The 27,938-nt window shown below is 39.3% G+C and overlaps 1 protein-coding gene across 5 annotated transcripts in view; it reads left to right on the top strand.

Annotated features, from left to right (window-relative positions):
- The window catches only part of map7d1a (MAP7 domain containing 1a), a 50,859-nt gene extending 26,995 nt beyond the window's left edge, over positions 1 to 23,864 (top strand). Inside the window, exons 3-19 of one of the 5 annotated variants that reach the window (XM_053632215.1) lie at positions 2,282 to 2,350; positions 3,123 to 3,143; positions 5,571 to 5,734; positions 5,934 to 6,045; positions 9,495 to 9,599; positions 10,889 to 11,011; positions 12,974 to 13,116; positions 13,204 to 13,334; positions 13,434 to 13,597; positions 16,142 to 16,421; positions 16,884 to 17,055; positions 18,003 to 18,107; positions 18,755 to 18,805; positions 18,911 to 18,980; positions 20,233 to 20,302; positions 21,547 to 21,779; positions 23,318 to 23,864. In XM_053632215.1, the coding sequence (XP_053488190.1) occupies positions 2,282 to 2,350; positions 3,123 to 3,143; positions 5,571 to 5,734; positions 5,934 to 6,045; positions 9,495 to 9,599; positions 10,889 to 11,011; positions 12,974 to 13,116; positions 13,204 to 13,334; positions 13,434 to 13,597; positions 16,142 to 16,421; positions 16,884 to 17,055; positions 18,003 to 18,107; positions 18,755 to 18,805; positions 18,911 to 18,980; positions 20,233 to 20,302; positions 21,547 to 21,779; positions 23,318 to 23,328 (2,024 nt within the window). In that variant the 3' untranslated portion in view covers positions 23,329 to 23,864. Of the gene's footprint in view, positions 1 to 2,281; positions 2,351 to 3,122; positions 3,144 to 5,570; positions 5,735 to 5,933; positions 6,046 to 9,494; positions 9,600 to 10,888; positions 11,012 to 12,973; positions 13,117 to 13,203; positions 13,335 to 13,433; positions 13,598 to 16,141; positions 16,422 to 16,883; positions 17,056 to 18,002; positions 18,108 to 18,754; positions 18,806 to 18,907; positions 18,981 to 20,232; positions 20,303 to 21,546; positions 21,780 to 23,317 lie in introns of all 5 variants that reach the window. The other 4 variants (XM_053632207.1, XM_053632222.1, XM_053632231.1 and 1 more) reach the window with 4 other exon arrangements.
- Positions 23,865 to 27,938: the final 4,074 nt, after the last annotated feature.

The raw sequence follows: 27,938 nt of genomic DNA, 5'->3' as shown, positions 1-27,938 counted from the left end.
ATTTGCTGTTTTTGGGTCAGTCTGCTTCTTTTTCTGGCTTGGACTCAGTGACTCATCATGATGAGCATAGTCTGCTCATCAACTCTTGCAGCTCGTGGGACTCTTCAGGTTTTTTGTGTGCTATAAATGGAAGCCAAAATGGAGCACAGAGCACCAAAAAAAACCTGTCTTCTAGTGTCTTGTGTTAATCATTTATTACAAAAAGGGAATCGAATTTAATTTTGTTTCTGTTTCTTTTAAAATTGAAGCCTGAAGCTGTTCTGTTCTTTCCTTTTCTGAAATGGGGGAAAAAAAGAAAATCTGTCATGTGATGTCATCAGTCTGACAGGCATTTGACCCATCTCCTAAATACCTAACATTCACAGACTTGATTAGCTGGAGGAGGTGTGTATGTGGGTCAGTTTCTAGTTAATGCCAATTCAGCCACTTAAAGCCTAATCTAGCTGCTCCCTCTAGAACCAAAACAGACGAAAACAATGTGATTAAGACAATGTGATTAGTGGTTAAATAACTATTTCAGTCAAAAAGGAACTTAGTTTCCTCTGACCTCAAAGGTCAGATCCCTGAAATCAAATCCCTCAGTTAAGACATTTGGCATCCAGAATTTGCTTCTTTAGTTTTGTGCTCGAGTTCTAAACGACCATGCCGTTTCATTTTGGGCAAACTACATCTTTAATGTTCTGCTTCCTGTAACAACAAGGTGCATCATGAGAATAATAATTTAAATCCGACTGTATTGCGGCAACTACAGGACTGATATTTAATTGAAAGAACAGTTTCTTTGGAACGTAGGATGTGGCACAGGTTTGTTTCTATTCTCATGTAAGGTGCAGCCGCAATAAAAGACGTTCCCTCACCAGCATCTCTCTCTTTTACCCAGCTTGTCCTTTTTTAAATGTAAAATTCAACAATTATACATCTTTCTTTGCTGAACAGCACTTTTTAAAACCAGTTCATTAGATTGTATGGAGCATTTAGCATCCAAATGTATGAGCTGTTGCTATAGAAACAGTAATGTATTTGAATGAGCACATTGAGCATGTTGTTCAGGTTTCTTTCCTCCAAGTCATGCAGTTGTACAAAACTAATGTTCACCTTCTGACCAATCAGATTTGAGAACTCTGCTGCACTGTGGTACTGGGTACTGTTAAATGGTACTATTGGAGCAGGTTTGAGTTTTATTTTGAGCACCTGTGTGATGTTCACTATTTTAGCCCAGAATTTCAATGCCACCATCATGGCTGTAACATGTCCCATAACATGAAAGCAGAAGATTCCTTGGTTACTATGGCTATGCCAGGATCATGTATTGACAGGTGCTAAGCTTTATAATAGTGTTAAAAAAAAAAAAAGCATAAATCTGAGAATTTTTATTTTAGCGGTGTCTCCGACTTTCAATGGATGGCTCAGAAGTTAGTTTTCTATAACCGCACGGCATTGACTGTAGTATCGGCTGCAAGGCAAATCATAGGTTTATATTAATGCACTCGTTCTAATATGCTATTGTTTATATAGTAACAGCTAGTTCAACGACATGTATGGCGGATGCTCTACATAATCTAAGCTTGATAATAAATGGATTATTATTTAATTGTTTATGGATTTTTCTGTAAGGAGATGTTTGTGGAAGAAGTCTGGGGTGTCAGTGCTTCATGAAAGTCAGTAAGGGTTCTGCTATGCGAGAGGCTTCGGGACCGAGGACTTTGCATTGTCCTGTTACATGAAAAGCTGTATTTGTTGTCTTTTTAACTTCATGAGAGAGAGGAAAAGAGAGGCTGGTAATGGAACGGCTGCTGTAACATGAGTAATAACGAGATCTAGCTTGTTTCTCAGACGTTCCACAATAATTATAAATGGAGAAAAGTATGTTGTATGAGGTGGTGTTCTTTAATTAATAGAAGATATTGTAATCGATGATGCATTTTGAGGTGCTGTATAAGAGGAATAAAAACCTTTTGGGATTTGCTGTTCTAGGAAAATAATGACCTTCGGGATGGCATCACACCACTCCGTCGTTCATTTATTTTCCTATAACAGCATGCTCAGTCATGTTTTATTCCTTCCTTAGAGTTTGTTAAGCTCCTCTGTGGAAATGTGGTGTGAATGACGCAGTGCTGAGAGTGGAGCCTGTCACTGCTGCCAGCCCCTGTGCTGATTTTCAATGTTTTATAGCACTGCAGATGTGAGTCTGGACTTGTCTGCACAATACCTCCTCTCATCACTCTCTCACTTCCTCTCCGTCTTGCTCACGTTTCCTGTCTCTCACTCTGTCCGTCTCTAGATGCAGTGAAGCTGGAGGACCGGCAGAAGCTGGCGAAGGAAAGGAGAGAAGAGAAGGCTAAATCTCTTGGTAAGTGAACTGTGGTTTTCAAGAAGGTGCTGCCTCCTGCTGGTTGTGTGAGAAGGGCCTGCACAGTCATTCAGCATTATAAGTCATGTTAATGAATTCATCTTTTTTCTTTTACTAATCACCCACATTTAGCTGGTTTTACTTGTTTCATTCAGTATGTCCAGTTTACCTCATGAAAGACCCCACATCTGTCCTTTCTCAGTATATAAGACAATAACACGAAATCATACAGGTTTTTTTTTTTTTTTTTAATGTGTCATCCTTCCTCACTTCTTAACACGCCAAAAATCCCTTCTAGTATGAAACCTCCCCAAGGGGGGTGTGTCTGTGTGTGTGTGTGTGTGTGTGTGTCTGTCTGTGTGTGTGTGTCTGTCTGTGTGTGTGTGTCTGTCTGTGTGTGTGTGTCTGTCTGTGTGTGTGTGTGTGTGTGTGTGTGTGTGTCTGTCTGTGTGTGTGTGTGTGTGTGTGTCTGTCTCTGTGTGTGTGTGTGTGTGTCTGTCTCTGTGTGTGTGTGTGTGTCTGTCTCTGTGTGTGTGTGTGTGTGTGTGTCTGTCTCTGTGTGTGTGTGTGTGTGTGTGTCTGTCTCTGTGTGTGTGTGTGTGTGTCTGTCTCTGTGTGTGTGTGTGTGTCTGTCTGTGTGTGTGTGTGTGTGTGTGTCTGTCTGTGTGTGTGTGTGTGTGTCTGTCTGTGTGTATGTACATGCATACATAGCAGCACTGCACTGCTTTGCATGATTGACAGGTGCTCTTGTCTTCTCTATCTCACTCTCCAGAACAACGTGGCCAGTTTCAAGGTAAGTCCCTCCCTCAGTGTCCATAGTGGTGGTGGTCATTTAGTGTTTTGGTCCACAATCAAGAGCCTGATCTACTTTCTCCCGTTTTGGGTTCCTTCAAGTATTCAGCTGTCTAACATACTTTTTATCTCTAGATACTCAAATCATTTCCTCTGTTTCTCTTCTCTTCTTCTTCTGTGAAATCCAAAATTACTGGTCATCTTAATAGTAGTAAGGAAAATACGTCTTCATATAATTTGCTAATGATCCTTCTCTGGGCTAAGCAACCTTTACTTGCTCAGTAAGGCAATCATTTTCTTAATTTCTGTAGAACATATTTAGATATGTTTCTTCATACCATTAACAAATGCAAATGGTGGATGTAGTTCAATGTGCAACCTTTACAGTATGAGTTGAGGGCTGGGTGAGTTTAATATAGAAAATAAGAAGGCGGCTCATAATCTGAGCAGGATGTTTGAGTCAGTACAGATGTATAGATATAGGTATAGATATATAAAGATGTACTGTATAGTATAAGAGTGTTTTAGGGACAGAACCAGGAGGTACACGAGTGCACCATATTTGGATTCTTTGCCACACAACGACATTGATTTGTATTTCAGAGTTTTGTTTTGGTATTGCGTGTGTGTTAATTTCAGTATAATTTACTGAACAATCTTAGTCTTGGAAAAGCCTCTCATATCCAGACTGGCTTGGCTGAAAAAGGTCTGAATTTGAGTTTTTTGTTTGTTTGACCTTTAACAGTGAAATTAAATAACTTGGTGGTGTTCATTCCATACACATGATTACATTATTATTATTATTATTATTATTATTATTATTATTATTATTATCTCTTCTATTGATGAGCATGGCAGATAGTAAGTATATGGTGAAACATATATAATTAAAAAAAGTCCAAATGTAATATTTTAGACTAAATGATGACTTGTACATTTCTGCACATTGTGTAGGACTATACTTGGAATTTTCTTGGGGGATTTTTAATGAACTGTTAATCATTTTGTATGATGTGTACCTTTTTTATAGAAAAACAATATAGAAAAGACATCTAGGTCACTACCTTTTTAATTAGACCTACTGGTCGACTAGTAATAATGAATAGTTTTGCAACCCCTTAATACTGTATAGGCTATATCTGTTTATCAAGTATTGAAATTATATAACAGAAAGAAAAAGATTTAAGAGGTTACACGATTTTATCTTGTTTAAATGTTCTTGCACTCCCATCTGCTTTTTTTATTTCTTTTATTTTTTTTTTCCCTCTAGTGTTTCAGGGCTGTGAGATTGAGACCGGTTGGCTGGCTGTACAGAGTACAGCCACTATACTATGCTATTGTAATGTGAATTCTAGATAGCGTGAGCTGAGTAGTAGGTACTGAGTAGCTGTTTCAGTATAATTTTTTTTGCAAGTTTGTGTAGGCCAAATAATATGATCCAATGGGCCATATTTATCCCGGAGGGCTTGAGTTAAATACATGTTGTAAAACCTTGTGAAGCCTCGTACATAAAGCCAAATGTTGTACTTGCATCGGTGGAAAATAAGCTTGCCGCTAAGGACATTTTCTATCATTATAGTTTTTTTTGTATTTGGTTTGGCTAATTATTTGTGCTAGGATTCACATCTGATACAGTTCAGAGGATGTGGATGAACTCATGCCATTAAAGACATATCCTCATAGGTCAGGGGCTAAGAATAATGCCTAGCTGTTAGAGAGGAGTTAGTACATTGAGTTGTTAAAGCAAGAGAAACGGCACACAATGGTTTTAATTAGTGGTATTTTAAGTGTTTAGTAAAGAGGTAGGGCTTTAGTCTTTATTTGAAGATGGACAGTGACTCTGCTGCTCAGACAGCCTGGGGATGTTCATTCCAATACATAGGTGCCATGACAAAGAAGAGCACTGATGCAGGTTTTCCTGGTAGTCCAGCCATAATAGACACTTGAAGAGAGAGTGGTGTGGAGCAGGGTGTGATGAGTGCCTTCATGTAGGTCAGGGTTGGTCTGTTGTTGGCTTTGTAGGCAAGCATCAGTGTTTTAAATCTGATGCGGGCAGCTTGAGGAAGCCAGAGGGGTGAACGCAAGAATGTCATTCGGCTGCATTCTGCATCAGTTTCAGAGATCAGATAGTACGCAGGGGAGACCATCTGGAGCATATTGCATTAGTCCAATCTTGACATGACAACGGAGTAAACAAGCACCTAAATGGTCAGATCCTCCTGATGTTTAATGCAGCACATTAGACTGAGAAATGTTGATGTTGCTTAGATGTTGAGGAAGAGATTACTTTGTTGAATACACTTGTATTCATGAAAGTCTGACCGTTTAAAGTACAAGTTTAAGCCCAGATAGTGGTCCACAAACAGAACTGTATTTGTTTATAACTGTGAAGTTCTCAGACTCTTTCTGTCCGTGTCTTCCTGTGCAGCTGCTAAGAAGTCGGAGTGGTTGGAGAAGGAGGAACGGGCACGGCAGTTACGGGAGCAGCAGTTACAGGAGCGCAGGAGAAAGCTGGAGGACCAGAGGCTGAAAGCTGAGAAGCGCAGGGCTGCTCTGGAGGAGAGACAGAAACAGAAACTGGAGAAGAACAAGGTGAGGTCTGCTCTTCTGACATCCAAGAGGAACCATCCTGATATATCTACAGAACTAGGTGTTTAGGACCTGGAAATTACCCAGAAACAGAAATAACTAACAGGGATATAACTGTGTAGGGATTGAACTCAAGTGCAGTTGTTTGATATTCTGTAGGCACTATGTGAATGAGTTTTTAAATGTGTGTGTGTGTGCATAGGAGCGCTATGAAGCTGCCATCCAGAGGTCTACAAAGAAAACGTGGGCTGAGATTCGCCAGCAGAGATGGTCATGGGCCGGAGGCCTGAGTGCCAGCTCCAGCCAGAGCCAGAGTGAGTATTACAGAGGCTGGTGTAAAGATTAGCACTATTTGTTATTCTTTTGAAAAAAATAAATTAAAATGAAAAGCACAGTTGGATAAAACTCCTTCTGTTGTAGCTGTGCTCTCTAAAACATACAAGAGATGTTTTTTCTGATGTTGCTCAGTGAGGTACAGCCACAGATGAGCTTAGGAACTTCTGATTTAACTATCTACAGTATTTGCCATAAAAGACAAAATAGTGAATTAGACCAGAGACCCACACTATTTAATTGCCCTGCACCATCCATGCATGGCCTGAGAAGCACAGAGATTGTTGCTTAAATTGTATTTTTAGACTCCACTGGTTTCTTAAATTGAATTTGCCTCAAGATGTCTTATTTCTTTTTTTAATATATGATTAATTTGATTCAAGGCCAACCACAAGGACGTGCACTGAGCATTGCTGTTGTTGGATATTCTATATGCATTAATAACACATTTATTTCAAATTTAAACAAATGTATCTACATTCTGTAGAGAAGAATCTGCAAATTTAGATGAACTGTTATCTTTTTTTTTATAATGATAATCATTCAATGGTGCTTGAAAGAATATTCTATATTTCTGCATAAATATGAACTAAAACATCAGATTTCACAAGTCCTAAAAGTAGATAAAGAGAACCCAATTAAACAAATGAGACAAAAATATTATACTGTCATTTATTTATTGAGGAAAATGGTCCAATATTAAATATGTGAGTGGGAAAAGTATATTGCTTTCAGTATCTGGTGTGACCCCATTGTGCAGCAATAACTGCAGCTAAACGTTTCCGGTAACTGTTGATTAGTCCTGCACATCAGCTTAGAGAAGTTTTAGCCCATTCCTTAGTACAGAACAGCTTCAGCTCTGGGATGTTGGTGGGTTTCCTCACATGAACTGCTTGCTTCTGGTCCTTCCACAACATTTCTATTGGATTAAGGACTTTGACTTGGCCATTCCAAAACATTAACTTGATTCTAATTTAACCATTCTTGGTAGAATAGTTCTCTTGAGATTCCCAAATTCTCTTGAGATTCAGTTCATGAACAGATGTCCTGACATTTTCTTTTAGAATTTGCTGGTATACTTCAGAGTTCATTGTTCCATAAATGATTGCAAGCTCACCTGGCCCAGATGCAGTAAAACAGGCCTGAACCATGATACTACCACCAGCATGTTTCACAGATGGGATAAGATTCTGTTTAACTTTCTCCAAACATAACGCTTCTTATTTGCACCAAAAAGTTATATTTTGGTCTCATCGCTCCATAAAACATTTTTCAAATAACCTCCTGGCTTGTCCATGTGATGTTTAGCAAACTGTAAAAGGGCAGCAATGTTATTTTTGGAGAGCAATGGCTTTCTCCTTGCAACCCTGCCATGCACACCATTGTTATCCAGTGTTCTCCTGACGGTGGACATGATCATTAAAAACTTTCAAGCACCACAGTATATAAAACAACAACTGAAAGAAGCTGTGGTACAAGCCTGGAAAATACAATTATTGCAAGCAAGGGATGTGCAACCAAATATTAAGTGTTATTTACTTTGACTATCTGCTCCAATACTTTTGCTCACCTAAAAATTGGAATGGTCTTCAATTAAACGCCATGTTCAAAGTTGTTTAACACCTCCTAGATAATCATATATAACGCATATAGAAATATCGGGATATGAAACGGAAATTCTGACCTTCTTATGTTCATCTTTTGATCTCAAACCCAACTGTCTTCAATGTATAGCAAAAACAATTGAATTGCCCTTTTGGTTCCAATATTTTTCAAGGGGAATGTATATAAAATAAAACTCGGGTTACTCAAAAAGTGCAAATTCCTCAACCTTTCTATTCACACTGTAACTCTATGCAATTTGCTATCATTAATTGTGAGAAAACCGACTTTACATGATAAAATAATGCTGGTTGAAGTGTCATTGACTGCTTTTAAGGCAAGTATTCCATTTCAGGCCACATTCTCCTGCAGAAACGCCCTTTTGATTTTCTGTCTGTGGAATATTTGTAGACCTGTGCTGTGTATCCTTGTGTTCTGTGCATGGCTGATTGTAAAATACATCCATTAGTGTGATATTAAATGGGTAGAACAGCAAAGCTATTTTATACTGCTTGAATGTGCATATAAGTAACAAAAATTCTGATCATTCTGTGTGATCCAAGATCTTTGTCTTCATACCAGTGTTTCATATAACATGTGAAAGTGTTATAGTGCTCAAACTCTGCCTGGAAATAATCTGCTATCACATATTGCATATGATCAAAACTACTGTTTCCAGATTAAAAAAAAGAAAAAACACATGAACCTGACTTATGTTTTGTGCTGTTTATAAACATAAGGAACACTGCTACAATTGAGCAGAGGGGGTTAAGGGTTTTGCTAAAGGGCCAGGAGTGGCTGTTGCTTGTGGTCCTTTGTGGATGAGATTGGACAGCCCTGCCCCAGAGAGGTAAAGGTTAAACTTGACCCTGAAACACATGGAATGTGTTTATATTGAAATATTTGTGGTGTGCTTAGTGATTCTGTATTTTAGTTATTCCTATGGCTAGGATAAGAGATGACAAACATGATGATGCATGAAATTTGAAGCTCTGGAACTCTTTGTTTGAGGAAAGTGTACAGATGAGATGGTTGAGTTGGACAGAATAAAGAACGAAAGCACTGCTGCAACTTTAGGTAGAGATGAGGTAAGGGCTAAATCCCACTGACACCTTTATCAACAGATAGTTGAATGGAGTTGTGAGTAATGTGGGGAAATCGTTAACCAAACTAAAAATAGACTAAAATGTCATGAAATTACTTTAAGCTTAAAAAAAATTTTTAATTAGAAAGTAAATCTGAAGCCAGTGAGGATTATGGTTAATTTGCAAGTCATTCAGAATGGATTTTTCCTTTAAACTATTAACTGTTTATCTGAACCTACTTTAAGTCAACTCTGCTGAATTAATGAACCGTAATAGTGTCCCGCAGAGAAATCTGGAGATTATGCTAAATCACTGTAGTGGAGCTTGGTACTGCATACTGAGGCTCCAGAATCTCCTCATGTCCTTAATCAGTATTTACTCTGAGGAAATTCTCATTAAGAATTTAAACATACTTTTTTCCCCTTTTACTTTAGAATCTTGGTGCATGTACACATTTAAATGGCTTATTGTTCAAATCCTATTTTTTCTCTCAGATTGGATCTATCTGCCTTGCCAGTTCCCATTTATGTTTGTGTATTCACTGTATAAAATGACTTTGAAAGCAATTTAGATTTGAAAAGTTTTTAGAAGTCTTATAGCAGGCTTTATAAACCTCCTATAATTTGACTGCCATCTTTGTTTGTAATGTTTGATCCATGGCATGCTGGGGCTGATGTTCAGCACTTCCAGCTTCTGCAGTGTCCATCAATCTGTGTGTGTTCGGTATGCTCTGGGTTTTACAGGCCGATGCTCAATTTCTGCAGTCAACCTTCCCAAACACGTGGACTCTGTTTTAAACAAGCGTCTCTCCAAATCCTCTGCCACCCTCTGGAACTCCCCCAGCAGAAGTAAGACAACCACCTGCCTGGACTTGGTCTCTTCCCCTCGTCGTCTCTGGCTCCTCCCCTCACAGTTTATGATTTCCATTTTCCTCATTCATTTTTTTTGGCATCTAATCACCTACCTTCTCCTGGCAATCACAGAATCATTCCCCCTGCCCAACTTGTCCACCTGATTTGGGTCTTGAGTTTCATAAATCCTGACATATGCATTCTTACCCCGATTTGAAATGTATGAATTTTGATTCCCTGTGTCTTCATGTACTGTTTCTCCATGTTCCTTCGATGGATATCACATTGAGATTTCATTTTCTGAATGGTTCCTTTTTGGTGGTGGGTTTTTCTGTCTCTTTTTCATTCTTTTATGCATCATGTGCCAGATTTCATAAGTGAAGCCTATGCCAGAGTGTCCTTGTGCTCCAGATCCAATGACATTACCATTGAACCATTTGAGAGAATGGATTAGCTGCCTGCATAATTGTCTCTAAAATCACAATATGATAAGAGTAAGGATTTGTTAATTCTTGTAAACTGGTCATTGGAAAAGACAACTCCTTCATCTTTTCTGAAAATGGGCTTCTTTCTCTTCACTACACTCTTAGAAAAAAAAGGTTCCTATAATATTGTCTGGGGAAACTCTTAAAGTTTTTGTATAGATTCTTACAGTAGAGAGTTTCAAGCAGAACCTTTCAAATGGAGCCTTTCCAAGCAATAAGCCATTAATTAGTTAAAGGACCCTTGACAAACCCTGTCTTTCTAAGAGTGTACTCCGCATGGATGCAGACACATTACATTAACATGACATTAGTAAAAGTTATTATTTAAAGGTACACTTTCATTCGCATGCATATTCACACCTAGGGCGAAGTTGTGGTTTCAAATCCACTGAGGGAAGAAAGTGGAGTACTCTGAGAATGTCCAAACACATTTTTTTTGAAAGATTAAATGTTACAGAGAATGTTTTATGTCACTTAAGAAAGGAAGGTGTTATATAAAAGTCCACTTTTCAGATTAAAACTTGATTGGGATTATTTGCAGAAACCGAATCAGTCTCCAGAAGAACTCTGGCAAATTCTCCAAGATACTTTCCAATTATCCAATCCAGTAGCCAATTCTCCTTTCACAGTGTACTCAAGAGGACTGATGTAGTTTTAAAAGTGAATGTTGTTCAGACCATGTATTCATTTGATTTAGTTTTTTACCATATTGTATTATCCAGAGTAGTTTATTTAACATATAGGACCTTTTCATTTTCTTACAATGATGGTAAATGTGTTAATATTTCTGCTTTTCTGCAGCCCGTCGATTGGAGTTAAGTCCTTGGGAAAGTAGCATTGTAGACCGCCTAATGACACCCACCCTGTCCTTCCTGGCACGAAGTCGCAGTGCTGTCAGTGTGCAGAGCGGTGGCAAAGACTCTCGTGAGTAATGAACTGATATTTACTTCGAACTAGGGTTATTAATGTAAGAGCTTCTGAGTGGTGTTCCCTGATGTTGGCCTAAATCATTAAATCTGTATATGACACTTATTTATTTTTTTACATATTTATTTGTAGTTTCATGTGTGTTTTGTTGAGTGACCAGTTTAATTTTCTATGCAAAGTGTTGGAACTTAATTCATTCATTTAAAAAAAGGAAAAAAAAAATCATTGTAACCATGGAGACGCAGAAATAGGATCCATGTGTGTGAGGTTTATTCACAGAACTTTTCACAGATTCAGCATGATTGATGCACAAATTTTATCAACATAGCCAGAAATGGTTTTCCAACATACACAAAATTACAAACACTAGGTAGTTGGCAAAGCTTCGCAATGACACAAATGGTTTCATGTGTATTTATAAACTCAACAAAAAAAAAAGAAACTTCATCTCACATTCACCTGCTTTTATTTCCAGCAGATTTAACATGTGTAAATATTTGTATTAACATAAAAAGATTCCACAAGACAGACATAAACTGAACAAGTTTCACAGACATTTGTCGAACAGAAATGGAATAATGAGTCCCTGAACAAAGGGGGATTCAATATCAAAAGCCACAGTCAGTATCTGGTGGCCTCCAGCTGCTTTAAGAACTACAGAGCATCTCATCCTCATGGACTGCACCAGATTTGTCAGTTCTTCCTGTGAGATGTTACTCCACTCTTCCACCAAGGCATTTACGAGTTCTCGATCATGTCTGGGGGGGGTACACATGGTTACCCCCCAGACATGTAATTTCACATGTAATTCACATGTAAAAAATCACATGTAATTTTGCACTGCAAGGACGATCAGCTGTCCTTCCTGTCTCCCTGTAGCACTGTCTTAGGTGTCTTACGTTACAGACATTGCAGTTTATTACTCTGAACACATCTGCAGTCCTCATACCTCCCTGCAGCAGGTCTATGGCATGTTCATGCAGGTGAGCAGGAACCCTAGACATGTTTTTCAGAGTCAGTAGAAATGTCTCTTTAGTGTCCTAAGTTATTGTAACTGTGACCTTAACTGCCTGCCTCCTGTAAACTGTTCATGTCATAAAGACTGTTCCACGGGTGCATGTGCAATAATTGTTTATGGTTCATTGAACAAGCATGAAAAACATTATTTAAACCCTGTCCAATAAAGATCTGTAAAGCTTATTTGGATTTTACAAAATTATATTTAAAATACATTCTCCTGAAAAAGGGGCGTTTTTTCCCCTCTTTTTTTCTGCTGAGTATATGGTGAGAACAGGAATAGATGTGATTGAAGAACTGCTTTACTATTCAGGATGTGGTGTTTCTCTGGGAGTTGCTGTAAAAATATCTTCACAACAAAACTTTTTAAACTGTGTTTACTATTATTATAAAGACAAAAAAACAACAACAAAAAGACACCTGCTATCAATCAGTATTAGGCATTGGGTGATTACTGCTATCACTAGTTTTAAATGGCAATGGAACTAGTACATTCCATAACAAATGGAGAGACTCTGCAAAATGGTTGTAATTCCTAAACGGTTAATGCAATGTTTTTGTTAAACCCCTTGAAATAAAGCCGAAAATCCTAGGTTTTAATCGCATCTTGATTTCTTCATTTCAAATCCATTGTGGTGGTGTACAGAGGCAAAATTATGTATATTGTGTCACTGTCCAAATACTTATGGACCTGACTGTCTATGCAGACAGTATTACTTTTTTTTTTCTCATTATGGCACACTGTAATTAATGTACAGTATGGTCAGAAGCTTTAAAATGGAGAGGTAATAGCAAAAATAAAAGTTGATAAATAAACAACAAACAAAATGGAAACTTCATGAGTCATCAATCTGTGTGTACATGTATAGCATTCAGAAGAATTCTTTTAAGAAGATGATGTTTAAATACATGTGTCTGTGTAAATGAACTCCTACCCCACAGAGTCACCACTGTGCCCTCGTTCAGCCTCGGCGAGTCCGCTCGCAGTGTGCTCTCACCGGCCCCATCGATGCTCTGAACGCTGGAGGGTCACAGCCAGCACCCCAGACATCACCGAGCGCCCACGCAGACGGGACATCACTCCTGTACGCTGCAAAACTAGCGCCACAGCTTGTTCTTTGATACAATGTTCAATAATTTCTCTTCTTTAACTCTCTGGGGTTTCTTGACAGATGGATAAGAATAAGAAAGAGAAAAAGGACAAGGAGCGGGAGAACGAAAAGGAAAAGAGCGCCATCACCAAAGAGAAGGTGCTAAAGAAGAGACAGTTGTTACCATCAATGCCAACCAGATGTGAGCCCAGGTAACCTGGCCATTACTTACTGATGTCTAATTCAGATGAAGAATGGCTCTATTATGGGAGGTTTTTCATGTTAAGATTTGTTTTTTTTCCTTCTTTCAGTCCCAGTGCATTGATGAAACATCAGGCTTCCTCACCCAAACCTCCATTAGCCCTTGTCAGCCCCAACCCCCCAAAATCTCGACCTAAGAGGGCACGAACGCCAATCCGTTTGGAGGCAAAAACCAAAACACCCACTGCTACAAAACAAGCCCGAGAGCGCCACAGTGAGTATCTCGGCATGCACAAATGCTCAGAAGCTTCAGCAGTTTACCTGGAGAGCAGATTGCTGATTATATGCAAAGGCTTATTAAGAGAATGACTGTGCTTTCTGCGCTCCACTTGAATTATGGCAATTATGAGTCATTGCACATTAATCACAGTGCTGTTCACTAGCCCACTCACGTTCCAGCTGTCCAGCAACAGCATCTTGGCATTGCCTGAGGATCTTTTCTTCTCTTTAATAGTGTGATATTATAGGTAGATTTTTATGCAGGATAGGATATACAAGATAAAAATGTTGACATTTGAAAGCTAATCTCATGAATGAGTCTCTTTGTCCATGATCATTTAGAGTGTACTTCCTTTATTCAACTATTATAGATTTGCATGTTGTTTTTTTGTTTGTTTTGAGCAAAAATTATAAATAGGTCACGTTTAAGTGGAAATAAGTACACTCAGTCTCTTATCTACAAACTACAAGCACATGACCCTCCCCAATTGATCATATCATATATCTTTATAAAGAAAGATAGGCTACAACTACCAAACACTGATATAGAAGGAAGGAGAGAAAAATAAAAGAACATAACAATGTGCCTGGTCCACACTAGAGGATAATCAGGCTGATTTTGAGGCCAGGTTGCTCCTACTAATGATCGCAAAATGTATTTCGATGTTAGGCTGATTTTAAACAGTTAAGATGATTTTGTGGTGTAAATTCTAAAATAAAATTTCAAAAAACAGTTCAGGCGTATGCAAGCATGTTCGATATTTACAATTCATCATCATGTATTGGTTTCTGAGGTAAAGATGTTGCCAGTTTGATGTGTCTGTCATACTGTCTATCATATTTTATACCATGGTCTGACTGACCACTTGTATTCTGATTGGCTGGAAGGTGTGCATTCAAACCACTGAATGCCCAGGTAGTTCCAGTCAGTTTAAACACCGTTCTAAATTAATATTGCATGCCTATAAACAATTGTAACATACAGTTACATACAGTAGTTAAACGCTTCATTATTAGTAGACTCTGCACAGAAGCAGGTAATTCTCTCTCTCTCTCTCTCTCTCTCTCTCTTTAAGTACTTAAAGTGCTTTAAGTTCTTCTATCTTTAATTAATCTACTTGATTCAGTTGGATTTAGATTCTCGATTTCTTCTTTACAACTTCAGAGGGATTCGTCCGTTTCTATCCATACAGGCCACTCAGGTGCTGGTTCAGTTTCTTGTCATTTTGAGACTGGACTACTGCAATTCACTCTTGGCAGGTCTTCCTCTGAGCGCCATCCGACCTCTGCAACTGATCCAGATTGCAGCTGCTTGACTTCCAACCTTCCTAAGTTCTCCCACACCACCCCGTTGCTTCGCTCCCTCCACTGGCTTCCTCTAGCTGCCCGCATCAGATTTAAAACTCTGATCCTTGCCTACAAAGCCAAAAATGGACCAGCACCCACTTACCTCAAATCACTTATCACACGCCCGCACTGCCCCACGCTCCCTCCGATCCTCTAGCACTGCTAGACTGGTGCCAGCATCTCTCATGGTACAAGGAAGGCATGCATCAAGACTCTTCTCAGTTCTGGCACCTAGGTCGTAGAACGAACTTCTCCTAGATGTCTGAACAGCTGAGTCACTGGCAGTCTTCAAGCATGTCTAAAGACCTACCTCTTCCTAAAGTACTTAAATTAGCACTTTTCATTAAAAATAAAATTAATTCTGTGTTTTCTTCTATATTGCCTCCAAACAGAGTTTTAAGACTGATTGTATTCTTAGTCCATGACCTAGTGAACCTGTATCGGGATGTATTTATTGATGGAGACTTCAAAGCACTTCTCTAAGTCGCTCTGGATAAGGGCATCTGCCGAATGCCGTAAATGTCTCTAATAACAATTTTTTTAATTAATTCAAAGAAACGTAATCTTATCACACTACTTTATATCTGTGTATGATTTAGACCAGGCAGAATTCTAGATCTAACAACCCATATATAAAATAACTTTTTTTTTTTTTTTTTTTTTTTTTTTTTAAATCCTTTCAGTCAAATTTTGCACTGCATGTGTCAGTGACATCTTTAACTTGGTGCTGGCAGGTGACCACGATATAAGCAGGATAATCCACAACTGGGTGTGGAGGCAACCACGCCGTGCATTAAAACTGTGTAATGCACACCTATCCATAGATTATACCTTACATATAATATATTGACTCTAATTTGTTAGCATAATCTGAATGCTTGTAGTGTATTAGTCCTGGGGGTTTGCTATCCAAAGACTGAATTTCTCTTCATCTGTGGCCTCCAACAATTTCAACTTTGGTTAGGAAAGTATAAATCTTGTTGTGGTCCGGGTATAAAATAATAATTAATAATAATAATTAATTACCATTCTATTGGCAATATTTAATTTTCTGCTTTTATTCATGTAATATTCATATAATAAAAGTAAGTGTATCAGATTTGGTTGTTTGTGCCTTTGATGAATAATGTTCATTGTCTCTGTCTTTCTTGCGTTCTCTCTCTGTCGGTCTTTTTTTCTCTTTCCCATTTAGTCTCGTCTCCCATCCCTCCAGTTGTCATGCTGTCCACCCCTGGCACGCCCCCTCGTGCAAATACACCAACCACAGCCATCTGTCCCTCCTCTGTTCCTGAACACTCCTCGCCCAATTCCAGCATTCCACTAGCTTCTCCAGCCCCGTCCCCTGCCAAGCCCATGGCTGGAACAACTAATCCAGAGGAAGCCGCCCGCATCTTGGCTGAGAGGAGACGACAGGCCCGAGAACAGAGGGAGAGGGAGGAGCAGGAACGGAGGGAGCAGGAAGAGAAAGAGAGGTCAGCTTCACAGCTTAAGTCGTTAAGTTGCTTCGGAAGTTTGGTATTTCATGCAGTAACATTTCAAGCACAACTGAGAGGCTTGCATGTCACACACATGCTCTGCGATGCAGCTGAACAAGATGTGCTCCATCTCTATGTGTGCAATGTAATTGCATTTGGTGAGGAGCTGTCGACATTATAAGCAAGCAGCCCAATCCTGCGTGATGGCGTTTATAAGCTGGGAAGACCTTTGGCAGGAATGACGGTGCCAGTCAGGCCTGTAGCTATCTACTGATGACTGCCCAGTTATTTTAGACCCATCAACTGAATGGCATATTGTGTGCATCTAGTTATTCCTCTTTATAATGCCCTCCGTGTATGTGTGGTTCCACTTAGTTTTTCATTATTGGATGTTCAACGAGATTTTCATTTCACTCATGATCTGAGTATGGTAATACTGATGATCAGGTGCATGTGTAGGGTGGAGCGGATGGTGCGGGAGGCAGAAGAGAGCAGGCGTAAGGAGGAGGAGGCACGGCTCATGGCAGAGCAGCAGAGGCTGAGAGAGGAAGCTGAGCGTCTGCAGCAGGAGAAGGAGGCCCAGGAAAAAGCCAGAGCTGAACAAGAAGAGAACGAGCGCCTCCAGAGACAGGTTAGAGTCATCTCTCTGAGTCATGGAGCTGAAGTGTCCAAGTTCTGGACTTGCTTCTGTTAAACAAAAAGTTCACGGATCATAATGCTCCACTGTCCCAGAGCCTGAATGGTTTAATGTGTTAAAGCAGTGCTCACCAACACTGTTCGATGAGATCAACCTTCCTGAAGGCTTTAGCTCCAACCATAATCGTGCCCACCTGACCATCTAATCATTGCCTTAAGAAGTTCTTGATCAACTAAAACAGCTTGATCTCAGTGAAGAAGGTTGGTGACCACTGGTTTAAAGTACCATGTCATATTAAACTATTCAAATAATCTATGTAGAATAATGATTTGTTTGTTCAGCTGTTGCTGAGCTCATGGCTCTGTGTTGTGCACATACAAAATGAATGAAAATGAATTGGTTTATATTGCTTTGTCACTCGATAGTGGGTATCAAGGGTTAATTATATCCTTGATATTTATTTGGAGACACAATACATACATTTCTTTGATCTCTTTCTCTCTCATTCATTCATTCATTCATAGTTACACACTGTCTTTCTCTCTCTCTCTCACACCAACACACTGAATAATAGAATAATACTAGAATAATGGAGAATAACTCGGTGAAAACACTGATACGTCACATGATCTTCAGGTTAGCACTGTTTTATTAGCATGAGGACCACACACACACAGGAAAACCCTGACTGAGTCATTCCTCTGGCCTTTATTCTCTGAATGCAGCTGTCAGGTTGTCTCAGATGTGCCAGTATTTTTATGACACTGGCACCATCTTGTGTCCAACACAGTAACCTTAAAAAAAAATAATAAATCATCAGTGTTAACTACACAAGACACTACATTACATGCAGGAGTGAGAACTCCTGAAGTAATCGATATGTTTTGGGGTCAGCAGCAGCTCAACATCTGTTCCATCGGTCACAGCTGTGTGTTTTGCAGAAAGAGGAGGCCGAAGCCAAGGCCCGAGGGGAAGTGGAGAGGCAGCGTCTGGAGAGAGAGAAACACTTCCAGAAGGAGGAGCAAGAGAGGCTGCAGAGGAAGAAGGTAGGACCAAAGCCACTCATTTCAAAGAGTGTTTTGACCATAAACAAATGTTTAAATATGTGTTTTAGCCTCATGACACATTCATCCACTAGTGACTGGTCACATACTGTAGCACTTACGTGCCTTTTTGTGAAAATAGCTGTGCATAATTACTGGGTACGTACAGGATTTTGGGACCAGCATGCCCACACCACACACACACACACACACACACACACACACACACACACACACACACACACACACACACACAGAGTGTTTACCAGAGACAGGCTCCCTCTCTACACTGGCTCCAATGCTGTTAACCCTCATTGGAAATGCAATCTTACTCTAAAGTTCCTCTAATCGGATCCGCTCACTTTTTTGTAGCAGCTTAGCCTCCAGTCAGATTATATAAGTGTCTGCACATTGCTCTTCACTAGCCTCGGCATAGTGATTTGGAATAGAAGATAAATATTATTGTTACTTTTATAATAAATGATATTCATATTCTTCTGTTTTCTATATTATATTTAGTAATATTATTGTTCTAAATCCATGTAAATTTGAAACTGCCTTATAAGAGTAATATAACACAAGAATGAATGATTTTGGTTGAATTTGGTGGTTTTTTTTGTTTTTGTTTTTTTGGTCAACCTCCCCCCCAGCGCCTGGAGGAAATCATGAAAAGGACACGCAAAACAGACACCCCAGAAAAGGTAGACTTCTGATTCAAATCTATTACTCTGTATGATGTGGCCATTGAGTCAAAAATTCACAATTTAATTAAACTTTCTACTTCCTTTTCCCTCTTTGCACAGAAGGACGTAAAATCTTCTGCTCCTCCGCAAGTTAACGGTGGAAGTTCGAAACCCGAATCAGAGAGCAATAAAGGTAAAAGAGTGAAATGTTTGCTTAACAATAATGCCATTATTGCTTATTGAAAAAAAGAAGTTGGAAGGCTTTTCCTCCAATACAATTGAAAAGTGCCTTTATTTCATTGTCTAATGTATTTTTTTTTTCCCCTCTCAGCACAGTTTTCTGTTCTTTGGCAGGCTGGTCTATGAGAGCAGCTTTTTATTTATTTGTTTGTTACACAACATGAAATTACTGAGAACAAGAGTTGCTATTGTGAGGGAACTGACCACATGGTGTGTGTTCTCTGAAAAGCCAAACCTCCATTATACACATCCTCGATGGCCACAGAGGCTGTATAATACAGAGTGTATCTGCAGTAGTGGATCTCTGCTCAGTTATTGGTTATTTAGTCAATATGATGTTGTACACATCTAAAATTTTACAGAAGCACACCAGATGTTATTAAAGTTTATCAAAGAAATCAATTCGCAAACAACCAGCACCACATGTTTATTATCTTCGTGTTTAAGCTAATAAGTTTAAGTTCTACATTTTCCAGTGGTGTGTAATGGTCTTATTGGTGTCTCACATCCTATATCATTATGTGGGGGTAGAAATAATTTCAAATAGTTGCTTCTAAACTTTTGGTAGTGTACTCTAGTTGTTTTCAAACCAGTCCTCAGGGCCTCCAGATGGTCCCAAGTTTTTGCCCTGTCCCTCTGTTGTGTAGGTTGGTATAGAGCAAAAATCTGGACCAGCATGTTTAGCTATTATTACTGGTTATGACTGCCAGTGAAAAATCAGTGCAAAAGATTTCATTTTGTTAATCAATACCCTTTTGAAAATAACCTGCCATCTGTCAGTGTAGCGCATCCATATAGTTGCCTAGATGTGAGCCTTTCAGCACTGTCCTTATTATGGGTTTACTGTCACCTAGTTGTTACAATCTGACACTACATCATCTTTATTGTTCATCAGGTTCATATTATTTTCAGTTTGTCTCTATGCTTGTGCAAGTGCTGCCCATGAGTGATGCCATGAGCCAGAACAGACTTCACCAATCAAGCAACAGTATCTCTGTCTTAGCCTGCGTCCATGTGTTTGGAGTAAACGGGAATGAATGGTTCCAGTTAATTACGGTTGTATACTAATATCCGTCTTCAGTCTGAAACTACAGCAAACGCAGAATATCATAAAAGAAACCAGATGGTGGAAATGCTTATAACAAACTGGCACAGTAGTGCAGTTCATTTTGGGAAGTGTAATTATATGGTATTTTCTCTCACAGCATCTGAGGACTACCTTCCAAGCACAGAGCTGAAACAAGATAGCCAGTCACAAAGTGGAAGGAAAGAGAGGTGAATAACAATACACTTTTTTTTGTTGAAACTTTTATGTAATACAAGAAGAAATGGCAGTGGAGTGTCTTTGGACTGTCACTGTGAAGCGATTTCTACATGGTGATTGGCAAAATAAAACTACAGCACAGTATGGCTTATTAATGAAATCCTTATGGGTTATACTTCTAATTCTCTGGAACAAAGGATCCTCTACTGAGTTACAAATGCCACTTGCTATGGTTCTGATGTACACTGCCAGTATTTGTTTTTTTTTTCTGACTATTTGTTAGATTAAACAATTTAATTTTAAATACTCTCAAATTTGAAAATCTAACCAAAGAAAAGGTATACAGTGTTGTGAAATAGTAGAAATTAAAACAAAATCTAAGATAAAACAAATTCTTTTTCACAGCACTGTAAGTGAATAGAATAGTCTTTTTTTTTAAAAAAAAGAAAAAAGCCAAGATCTCTGTAATTAGATACTTGTAGCTCACCATATATTTATGTGTTGAAGTTAGTTCCTTGTTTAATTGCTATTTTTTGCTCGGTCTATGGCAGTAGTGATTTATGTAAGCCCTGTAGATTATTTTCCAATAACAGCAGATCCTGAAGTGTTGCATTCGTCTTGTACCACAGAAATTAGTCAATTATTACGTTTTCTAATAATTAAAGAGCAGCCTGTCATACTTTTTATCACTTTCTAATTATATTTAAGGTTGTGGAATGTGCAGAACACAAGTTACTTCCTGTTATGACTAATGTTTTAGCAGTTATTCCTTCATCAGCCTCTGTTTTTGTTTGTATTAACTTCTCTCTTGAAGTTCATACAATGCAAAAAAAAATGCAACTTGTCATGTTACAGTGAAACCAGCCGAGAAGTGCAAACTCCTCTGTCCTGAAGTCTTGTGGCAGCAAACATACTGGTTGACACACTGGAGACTCCTTACAGAGATGTTAAACAAATGTCTTCATTCAGAAACTTATCCAAATCAATGATAATACTTTTTGTTGATGTTAAATAAAGTCTTTTTAATCCGTTTATTATTAGTCTTAGATTAGTCTTAGATTATGTGGCACGACCGCCCCATGAATGATCTGTTATATTATATTAGAACGAGTGCATTAAGATAAATCAGTGATTATCTGGCACGCAACTTTTATAGAGCTGTAAAACAATAAAAATGCAGGAGGAAGCACTGATTTGATAACGGCTGTCTAGCTGTGTAACTCGTACTATTAACTCATTTGTGTTGTGTTTTTAGTTCTTCAGTCCTTGTGATCAATGGTATCCAGGCTCCTACACACAAGAATGGACTACCAGGTGGTGAAGCGTCCCATTTTGAAGAGATCATTCAGCTGTCCAATCATGGTGGTGCTAATGGCAGTGGGCTGGAGAGGTCAGAGTCTGACATCCCTAATGAGCCAATCGTGGCCTTTGATGGTGGGAGCACTTTTCTGAAAAAAGCAGGCCCCATGAAGCCTCAGCATGTTGCAGGTGAGCTCAGAGGTGATATAACCTTATATATGAGGTGAAGAAAAGAAACAAAAATTAAAAATGTAAATATTTGTGTGATTTTAATGCAAAAGATGAAGCTTGATTGCAGATGGTTAATCTTGCTGCATCAGCATTAAGATGTTCTTTGTCAGCTTGTATCTGTATGAATTGCGACAAGGGGGGGTATAAGGCAACTATTGTTGTGCCCAAAAATGTTATTGTTCTTGCAAATTGATGAAGTGTTGAATATGAATAGTCTTTATTGTGGTCAATATGATAATACGATGACTCAATAATAGGACACTTAGCTGTTTGAATAAGAGGTCACGAATACTAATATGCATATATATGCCGGGTGCAAAATAAAGGGAAACTAATGACTGTTAATTCCTGGGAAGCGGGTGACAGTGTAGCTATTGTCCTAAGCCTCTCCTGAAGTTTATGGGTCTGACCTCAACATGTTAACTGTGAAATTCTTGCTTGTTGTTAAACTTAATAGTCCACTGGGCAACTATGAAGAAAAAACAATTAGTGTGGACATTGTTTCTCCTTGGCACTCGGGATACTAAGTTGTCCACCTCTCACTCTACTGAAATGAGTTGTAGAGATTTTATTTCTTAATTAACCGCTCAATTTGATAATCATCAATGTGAACTACTTTCAGGCCTTTTCACATAGGGCAATCTTTTAATTCCTTTGACTTCTGATAGTAGAGGCACACGTGCGCGCGCACACATACACATGCACTCTTTTTTGCCTCTGTCTTTGTGCTGCATTTGTGCAGGGTCATTTTCTTGCTCCACCACATTTCTTTGCAGATCTCGGGTGAACACAGCAGGTCAACATATACAGGCTTAATCCTCTGTCACTTGGGACTTTTCCTGAGTGAAGGGGTGAAGTGCCTGGCAGACGTTCACTGCAGGATCTGGCATGTGCTGAATTCCCTGAGGGGTGCTGAAGAGGCCCAATCTTTCCTTTCTTGTAGGCGAGGCCAGAAACTAGAGCCTGGCTCTCCATGTGCCCCCTCTCATTGGCCTGGTCAGCAATAGTGACGGCCATTTCCATGCTCCCTGCAGCACACAGCTCCACCTGCTACCCTGTAGACAGGCATAGACCATAAATTATTTCCAAAACAAACATGAAGAGGTCACACCAGCTCTACATTTCCAATCAACATTTATATGTGGTGTGTGCATTGCTATACTGGTTTTTGTATGTTCTTGTTAAGCCAGCCCAGGCTTAATGAGAACAGATAAAAACCAATATAATTGCCGGGATATTAACTTCATAGCAAGAGCATTAGCCTAAAAAATGATCGCACATTTTGCTATAATTTGAAATTATGTCCTGTATGCTTGCTTTTTCCCTATGTTTTTTTTTAGTGTAACTGTTTTGGAATGAATGGACCATGCCCAACAGGCTGTGGTACTTTTTTTTAGTGCTATGCTCAGAGTACTTTCTGGCACTTGTTAAATGCTGCTTTTGTCCAATAAAGTTTCTCCTCTAACCACAGTGCTATCCATTTCTTTCTCCTCTAGAGGTGCTGTGAGAATCAGGGCTGTTAAACAGAGGTGATGTCAGATGTCTGCCTCACTCCCAGCTCTCTGCCGGAGGGTATTGTGTGATGAAGCACAGCCTGACCAGACCTGTGCCAACCCAATCACTGACTGCTGTTTAGATTGTCCAGAGCATCATCATGGTTAGAACCTGCCCTGTGCAAAAGGGTGTGATTACAAGAAGCCACACTGCTGTCAAGCTTAACTAAACAAACCCTCACCACCCTCCAAGGTGCATTCTGTCACTATTTATCCAAAGCCCACTCAGCAGTCTGACCTCACACCTTAAGGCAGACCACTCCATGCGTCTCCGTGATCACCAGAGCAAACACAAACGTGAAAAAAAACATGGTTTATGGCTGTATTTCTTATCATGAGTTAAAAAGAGAAGTGCTTTTGGCTAGTTTGTTTTTAATGTTTAGTTATTTAATGTGATGAAAATTGTAACTACTGGGTACAGCTATATGTGAATAGTGTAAATTGGAATACAGGTGGGAGATCTTTGTGAAATTAAAGTGAATGAAGGGGAGTAGCATGTCTCTGTTTTTTTAATCTTATCTTTTTTTTCCCCCCATTAATGATTAACTTGGGGTGCAAGGATGTTCTCCATCATGGGTATTCACTTAAACATTTACAAAGGCCTTGTTACATAAAATTCTGGATAGCAACCAACACTACTGAATGGAGACAACAGTTATCTTTTAATACATAGACATTAATTAGTTTGTGTGATAAATAAGACAATTCGAAGTGGTTGTTTCATTTCATAGTGCTTCCATTTACCACTTTTGACTAGCGACATGGACTCTGAACTGATTTTGTCTTCTCTGAATTTCACATATGCTTTGTGCACTTTAAACATTCTATTTTTGTTGTCAGCTTTATTTTACCCAAGCCACGTTGTGTTGGTTTGCTAATCAGACCGGACGGGTCAAATAAAATGGAAAAATCTATCAAAATCTGTGAAAACCTACCCCTTTCTGAACTAATGACTTTAACCATGCCTGGTCTGATGAGCTGCTTTCAGCTGCAACAGGGGATCTGCTACGGAAGTCGCTAAATGTTGGCCATTTTTCCCCCCAAATGTTGATTGGCTCTACTACAGTACTTTTTGCAGGTACATGGTTTAGTCCTCTGAAATACGTTGCTGGGTCTGCATCTGGACTGCGGTCTGCCAGTTGACAATCCTTGTTCCATCCACCCATACCGCTTATCCTACACAGGCTCACGGGAAGCCTGAAGCCTATCCCAGGGAACTTGGGGCACAAGGCACACACATTCACACACCACGGATAATTTTGAAATGCCAGTCGGCCTACAACACGTCTTTGACATGACTGGAGGAAACTGGAGTACCTGGAGAAAGCTCCACAAGCATGTAAGCTCCACACACACACACAGGGCGAACACACAGGATTCAAACCCCCAACCCCAGAGGCGCGAGGCAAACATGCCAACCACTAAGCCACCGTGCCCCCTGACCCCTTGTTCTTGATACCTTTATCAAAGTCTGGTTTTCTCTGTTAATCAGTTCACCTGATGAAGTGATGTCTTCTGCCCTGTTTTTTTTTGTTGGAGAAAGTAGGCAGCATATCACACTCACAAGGCTGTTTTGAAAATACAAAAGCAATAATATAAATGATTAACTTGTGTAGAACTAGGCTTAGTGTAACAATGTACCACATGCACATGAAATGCACAGATGATTTTTAAACGGAATGTGATTGTAACATTCTGCTATTAACACATCAGTGGTGGGTCCATACCTGTCTCAGGCCCTGCGTTCTGAATACAGATATAGACAGCAGCCTGTGAAAGACCGCTATACCATCATCATTACTGTCACAGTGTATGTCTACAGTGTGTGTGTTTCTGGCTCTTAAAGCCACACGCGGTCATCTCACTGAAGTGACTTACAACCACTTTCATCACATTAGTTCCTTATGTGTGGGATATATCCACAAGACACCCTTATCGACATTCCACTGCAATCATTTACACCAATGCTATATAACATTTTGGTAGATTTAGTATCATAGTCATGTTCCCACATCAACCCGTTTAAAGGAGGAAATAAATTTCAAATGTCCTATGGATGCATAGTGGTCCTTTATGAAAAGTGTTCAGGCCTGCTCAATCAGACGCAGCTTTATGTCAGTAGTTATTAATGTATTAAAGTGACTTCTCACACAGTAGAGGGCAGTACTACCATAACACCACTACTTCCTGGATCAAGTCAAATCTTTTATTGTAGCTAGTATTTAATTTTCTTTGTTTTGTAGAATATTATGTATTTTTATAGTTCACATTTTGCATGACTTTCCTGTATGTTCATTTCTGTCATTTCTTTGTGTCAGCTTCGTGTCAGTAGTAGGTACCAGTAGAGACATGAGTGGGAAGGTAAAAGCAGGGTTTATATTTAGGAAGGTGTCTGTCACTATGCGATGGTGATGAAACACTGCCAAGACACTGGATTACTTCACAAAGAATGAATGGGGGGGTTGTACAATTTACAAGGCTCTGATGTATATACAGCAGGACAAAGAGCCTGCCAATCTAGAAAGGTCCTGTCACTCAAGCAGCCCTGGAATTGTTGGGTGTTGGGTGATGGGACATGCCGGCAGTTTGGTGCACAGTTTATCTCTTCAGGGCAGCCGAGCTCACAGATCACTTTATTTATTATCCTATGAAGCTTGCGGTCAAGCCAAGCCAAGCTGACTTTATGTGAATATATATTTTTTTAATTTCCACACTGTAACTGCTGACCAAGCACTACAGTGTGAGAGAATGTGGAGGTTTATTTTGGTTTGAAGTTTGCTTGGATGTTTTCTTTACCCCATGAACATCCTGGGTGCAAATAATCCTTTTGAACTTCATATGCCTTGTCTCCGTGGCTCAGCTGTTTGCCTTTCTTAAAAAAAAAAAAAAGTATTATAAACTGAGTCAGCCTTGAAACTCCTGGATTCTTTGACCTTGTGGAATCCCAAGCATTGTGTAATTTAATCATGACAATTCTTTTGGCCATGCATGCTCTAGTAAAAGGAGATGGTGAAGTCACTCTATAGATTGAGACGGTTGGATACTCAGGCACAGAGCTGCACTGAACATCGGCACCATCAAAAGGCTTCAGCCAAAATGCTGCCCCTTTTCAACACCAACCTCTCCCTCTCCTTCACACTCACTCTTGCTCTTATCTCCCAAGCAACAGGCCCCTTTTTCACAAATGTTATCTGATGACGGCACATTAATAGGACTCCACAGCCTAGCTGAAACTCTAAATAAACCTGCTGGAAGTTGTTGGTTTTCTGTCTGTGGAGGGTTCTTTCCGACTGAGTGTTTTCTATCTGTGCTGGAGAGGTTGTGTTCAAAGATTTGTCCCTGAACATGCTGGCTATCACTCTTTATCTGTTGTGTTGAAACCTTAAGGAGATTACTAGTTGTGACTGAGAAGGTGGTCACAGTTTGTAGGGGATGACCATTAATATTGCCATCAAGAAGATGGTGTTGGATTGGAAGAAGCTGGGCAGTAAATTGGACTTGTTGAAATTTGTGTCCTTTTCACAAAGAACCATGAGGCCTAATGTAATTTAAGCTTCATATGCTGTTCGAAGCTCTAAATAAAGATGTGCTCATATGACAAATCAGTCTTGTTGATTTGTTTTCCATCTGCAGATGCAGAAATACAAAATTTGTGATGCATTCTGTTTGTGTTCTTGCTTGCATAAATCATCCTATATCCAAATAATATGTGGTCAGTGGTGGTCACTTCCTTGTGATGGATAAAGTAGTGGGGGATTGTACAGAGTAAAAGATGGGCTACACTTAGTATAACAATGTATACCTACTGTGTGAACCTACAGTCTTAAGTTCTGAGCTTCTTAAAGAGATTCTGCTTGGTACATTTTCTGATAAGGGAACATCATTTATATGGCTATTTGAGGGTTCCCTCAGAGAGAGACAAGGTTGTATGAGTGTAAATGGTTTGCATACCTAATAGAATGGCCAAGGTACCATATAAACTGGCAAGGCTGTGTTTGTTAAATCTCAATTTCAACCAGTGTAGATAAAAAATGAGCCAACTATCCAACGAATTGGCAGTTTTTTTAATTAAATGTTTTCATGGAAAACTCAAAACAAGCCTCTTTCAAAGAAGAGGAATTGGAGTGGGGGGGGGGAATTGAAATGAAAAAGAAGAAAAAGAAAACAGCAGTGGATTAGAAAGAGGAAATTGAATGGGGCCATCAGGGATGTGTGTACAGAATGTGAGTGGCTTTCTCTCGCTTGCATGTAAATGAAATACAGTATGTGGCTTCCTGTACCCCTTGATGCATGTCTTTGCTATTTGCCACACAACTCTAAAGCAGATAATATAGTATGTTGTACAGCTTTTATTGGTTGTTTGTATTTGTCTCATAATTTTGCACCTAACAGTAAAGTTTTTTGAGCAAGCCACTGGCCAGTGATGCTTTTGCCAGTTTTCCGTTTGGCTATTTTCAGAACAGGATGATTGTCTTCTGAACAGCATCACTGCACACCATTAATACTGTAGCACAACTTTCATAATAAATCTCAACTTAGTCTCCACTAAGAAGAGGTTATGCCT

This window comes from Ictalurus furcatus, chromosome 1, assembly GCF_023375685.1.
Source record: "Ictalurus furcatus strain D&B chromosome 1, Billie_1.0, whole genome shotgun sequence".
NCBI classification, from domain to species: domain Eukaryota; kingdom Metazoa; phylum Chordata; class Actinopteri; order Siluriformes; family Ictaluridae; genus Ictalurus; species Ictalurus furcatus.
The sequence above is the reverse complement of the archived record's forward strand: the minus strand, read 5'-3'. Positions and strand labels throughout refer to the sequence as shown.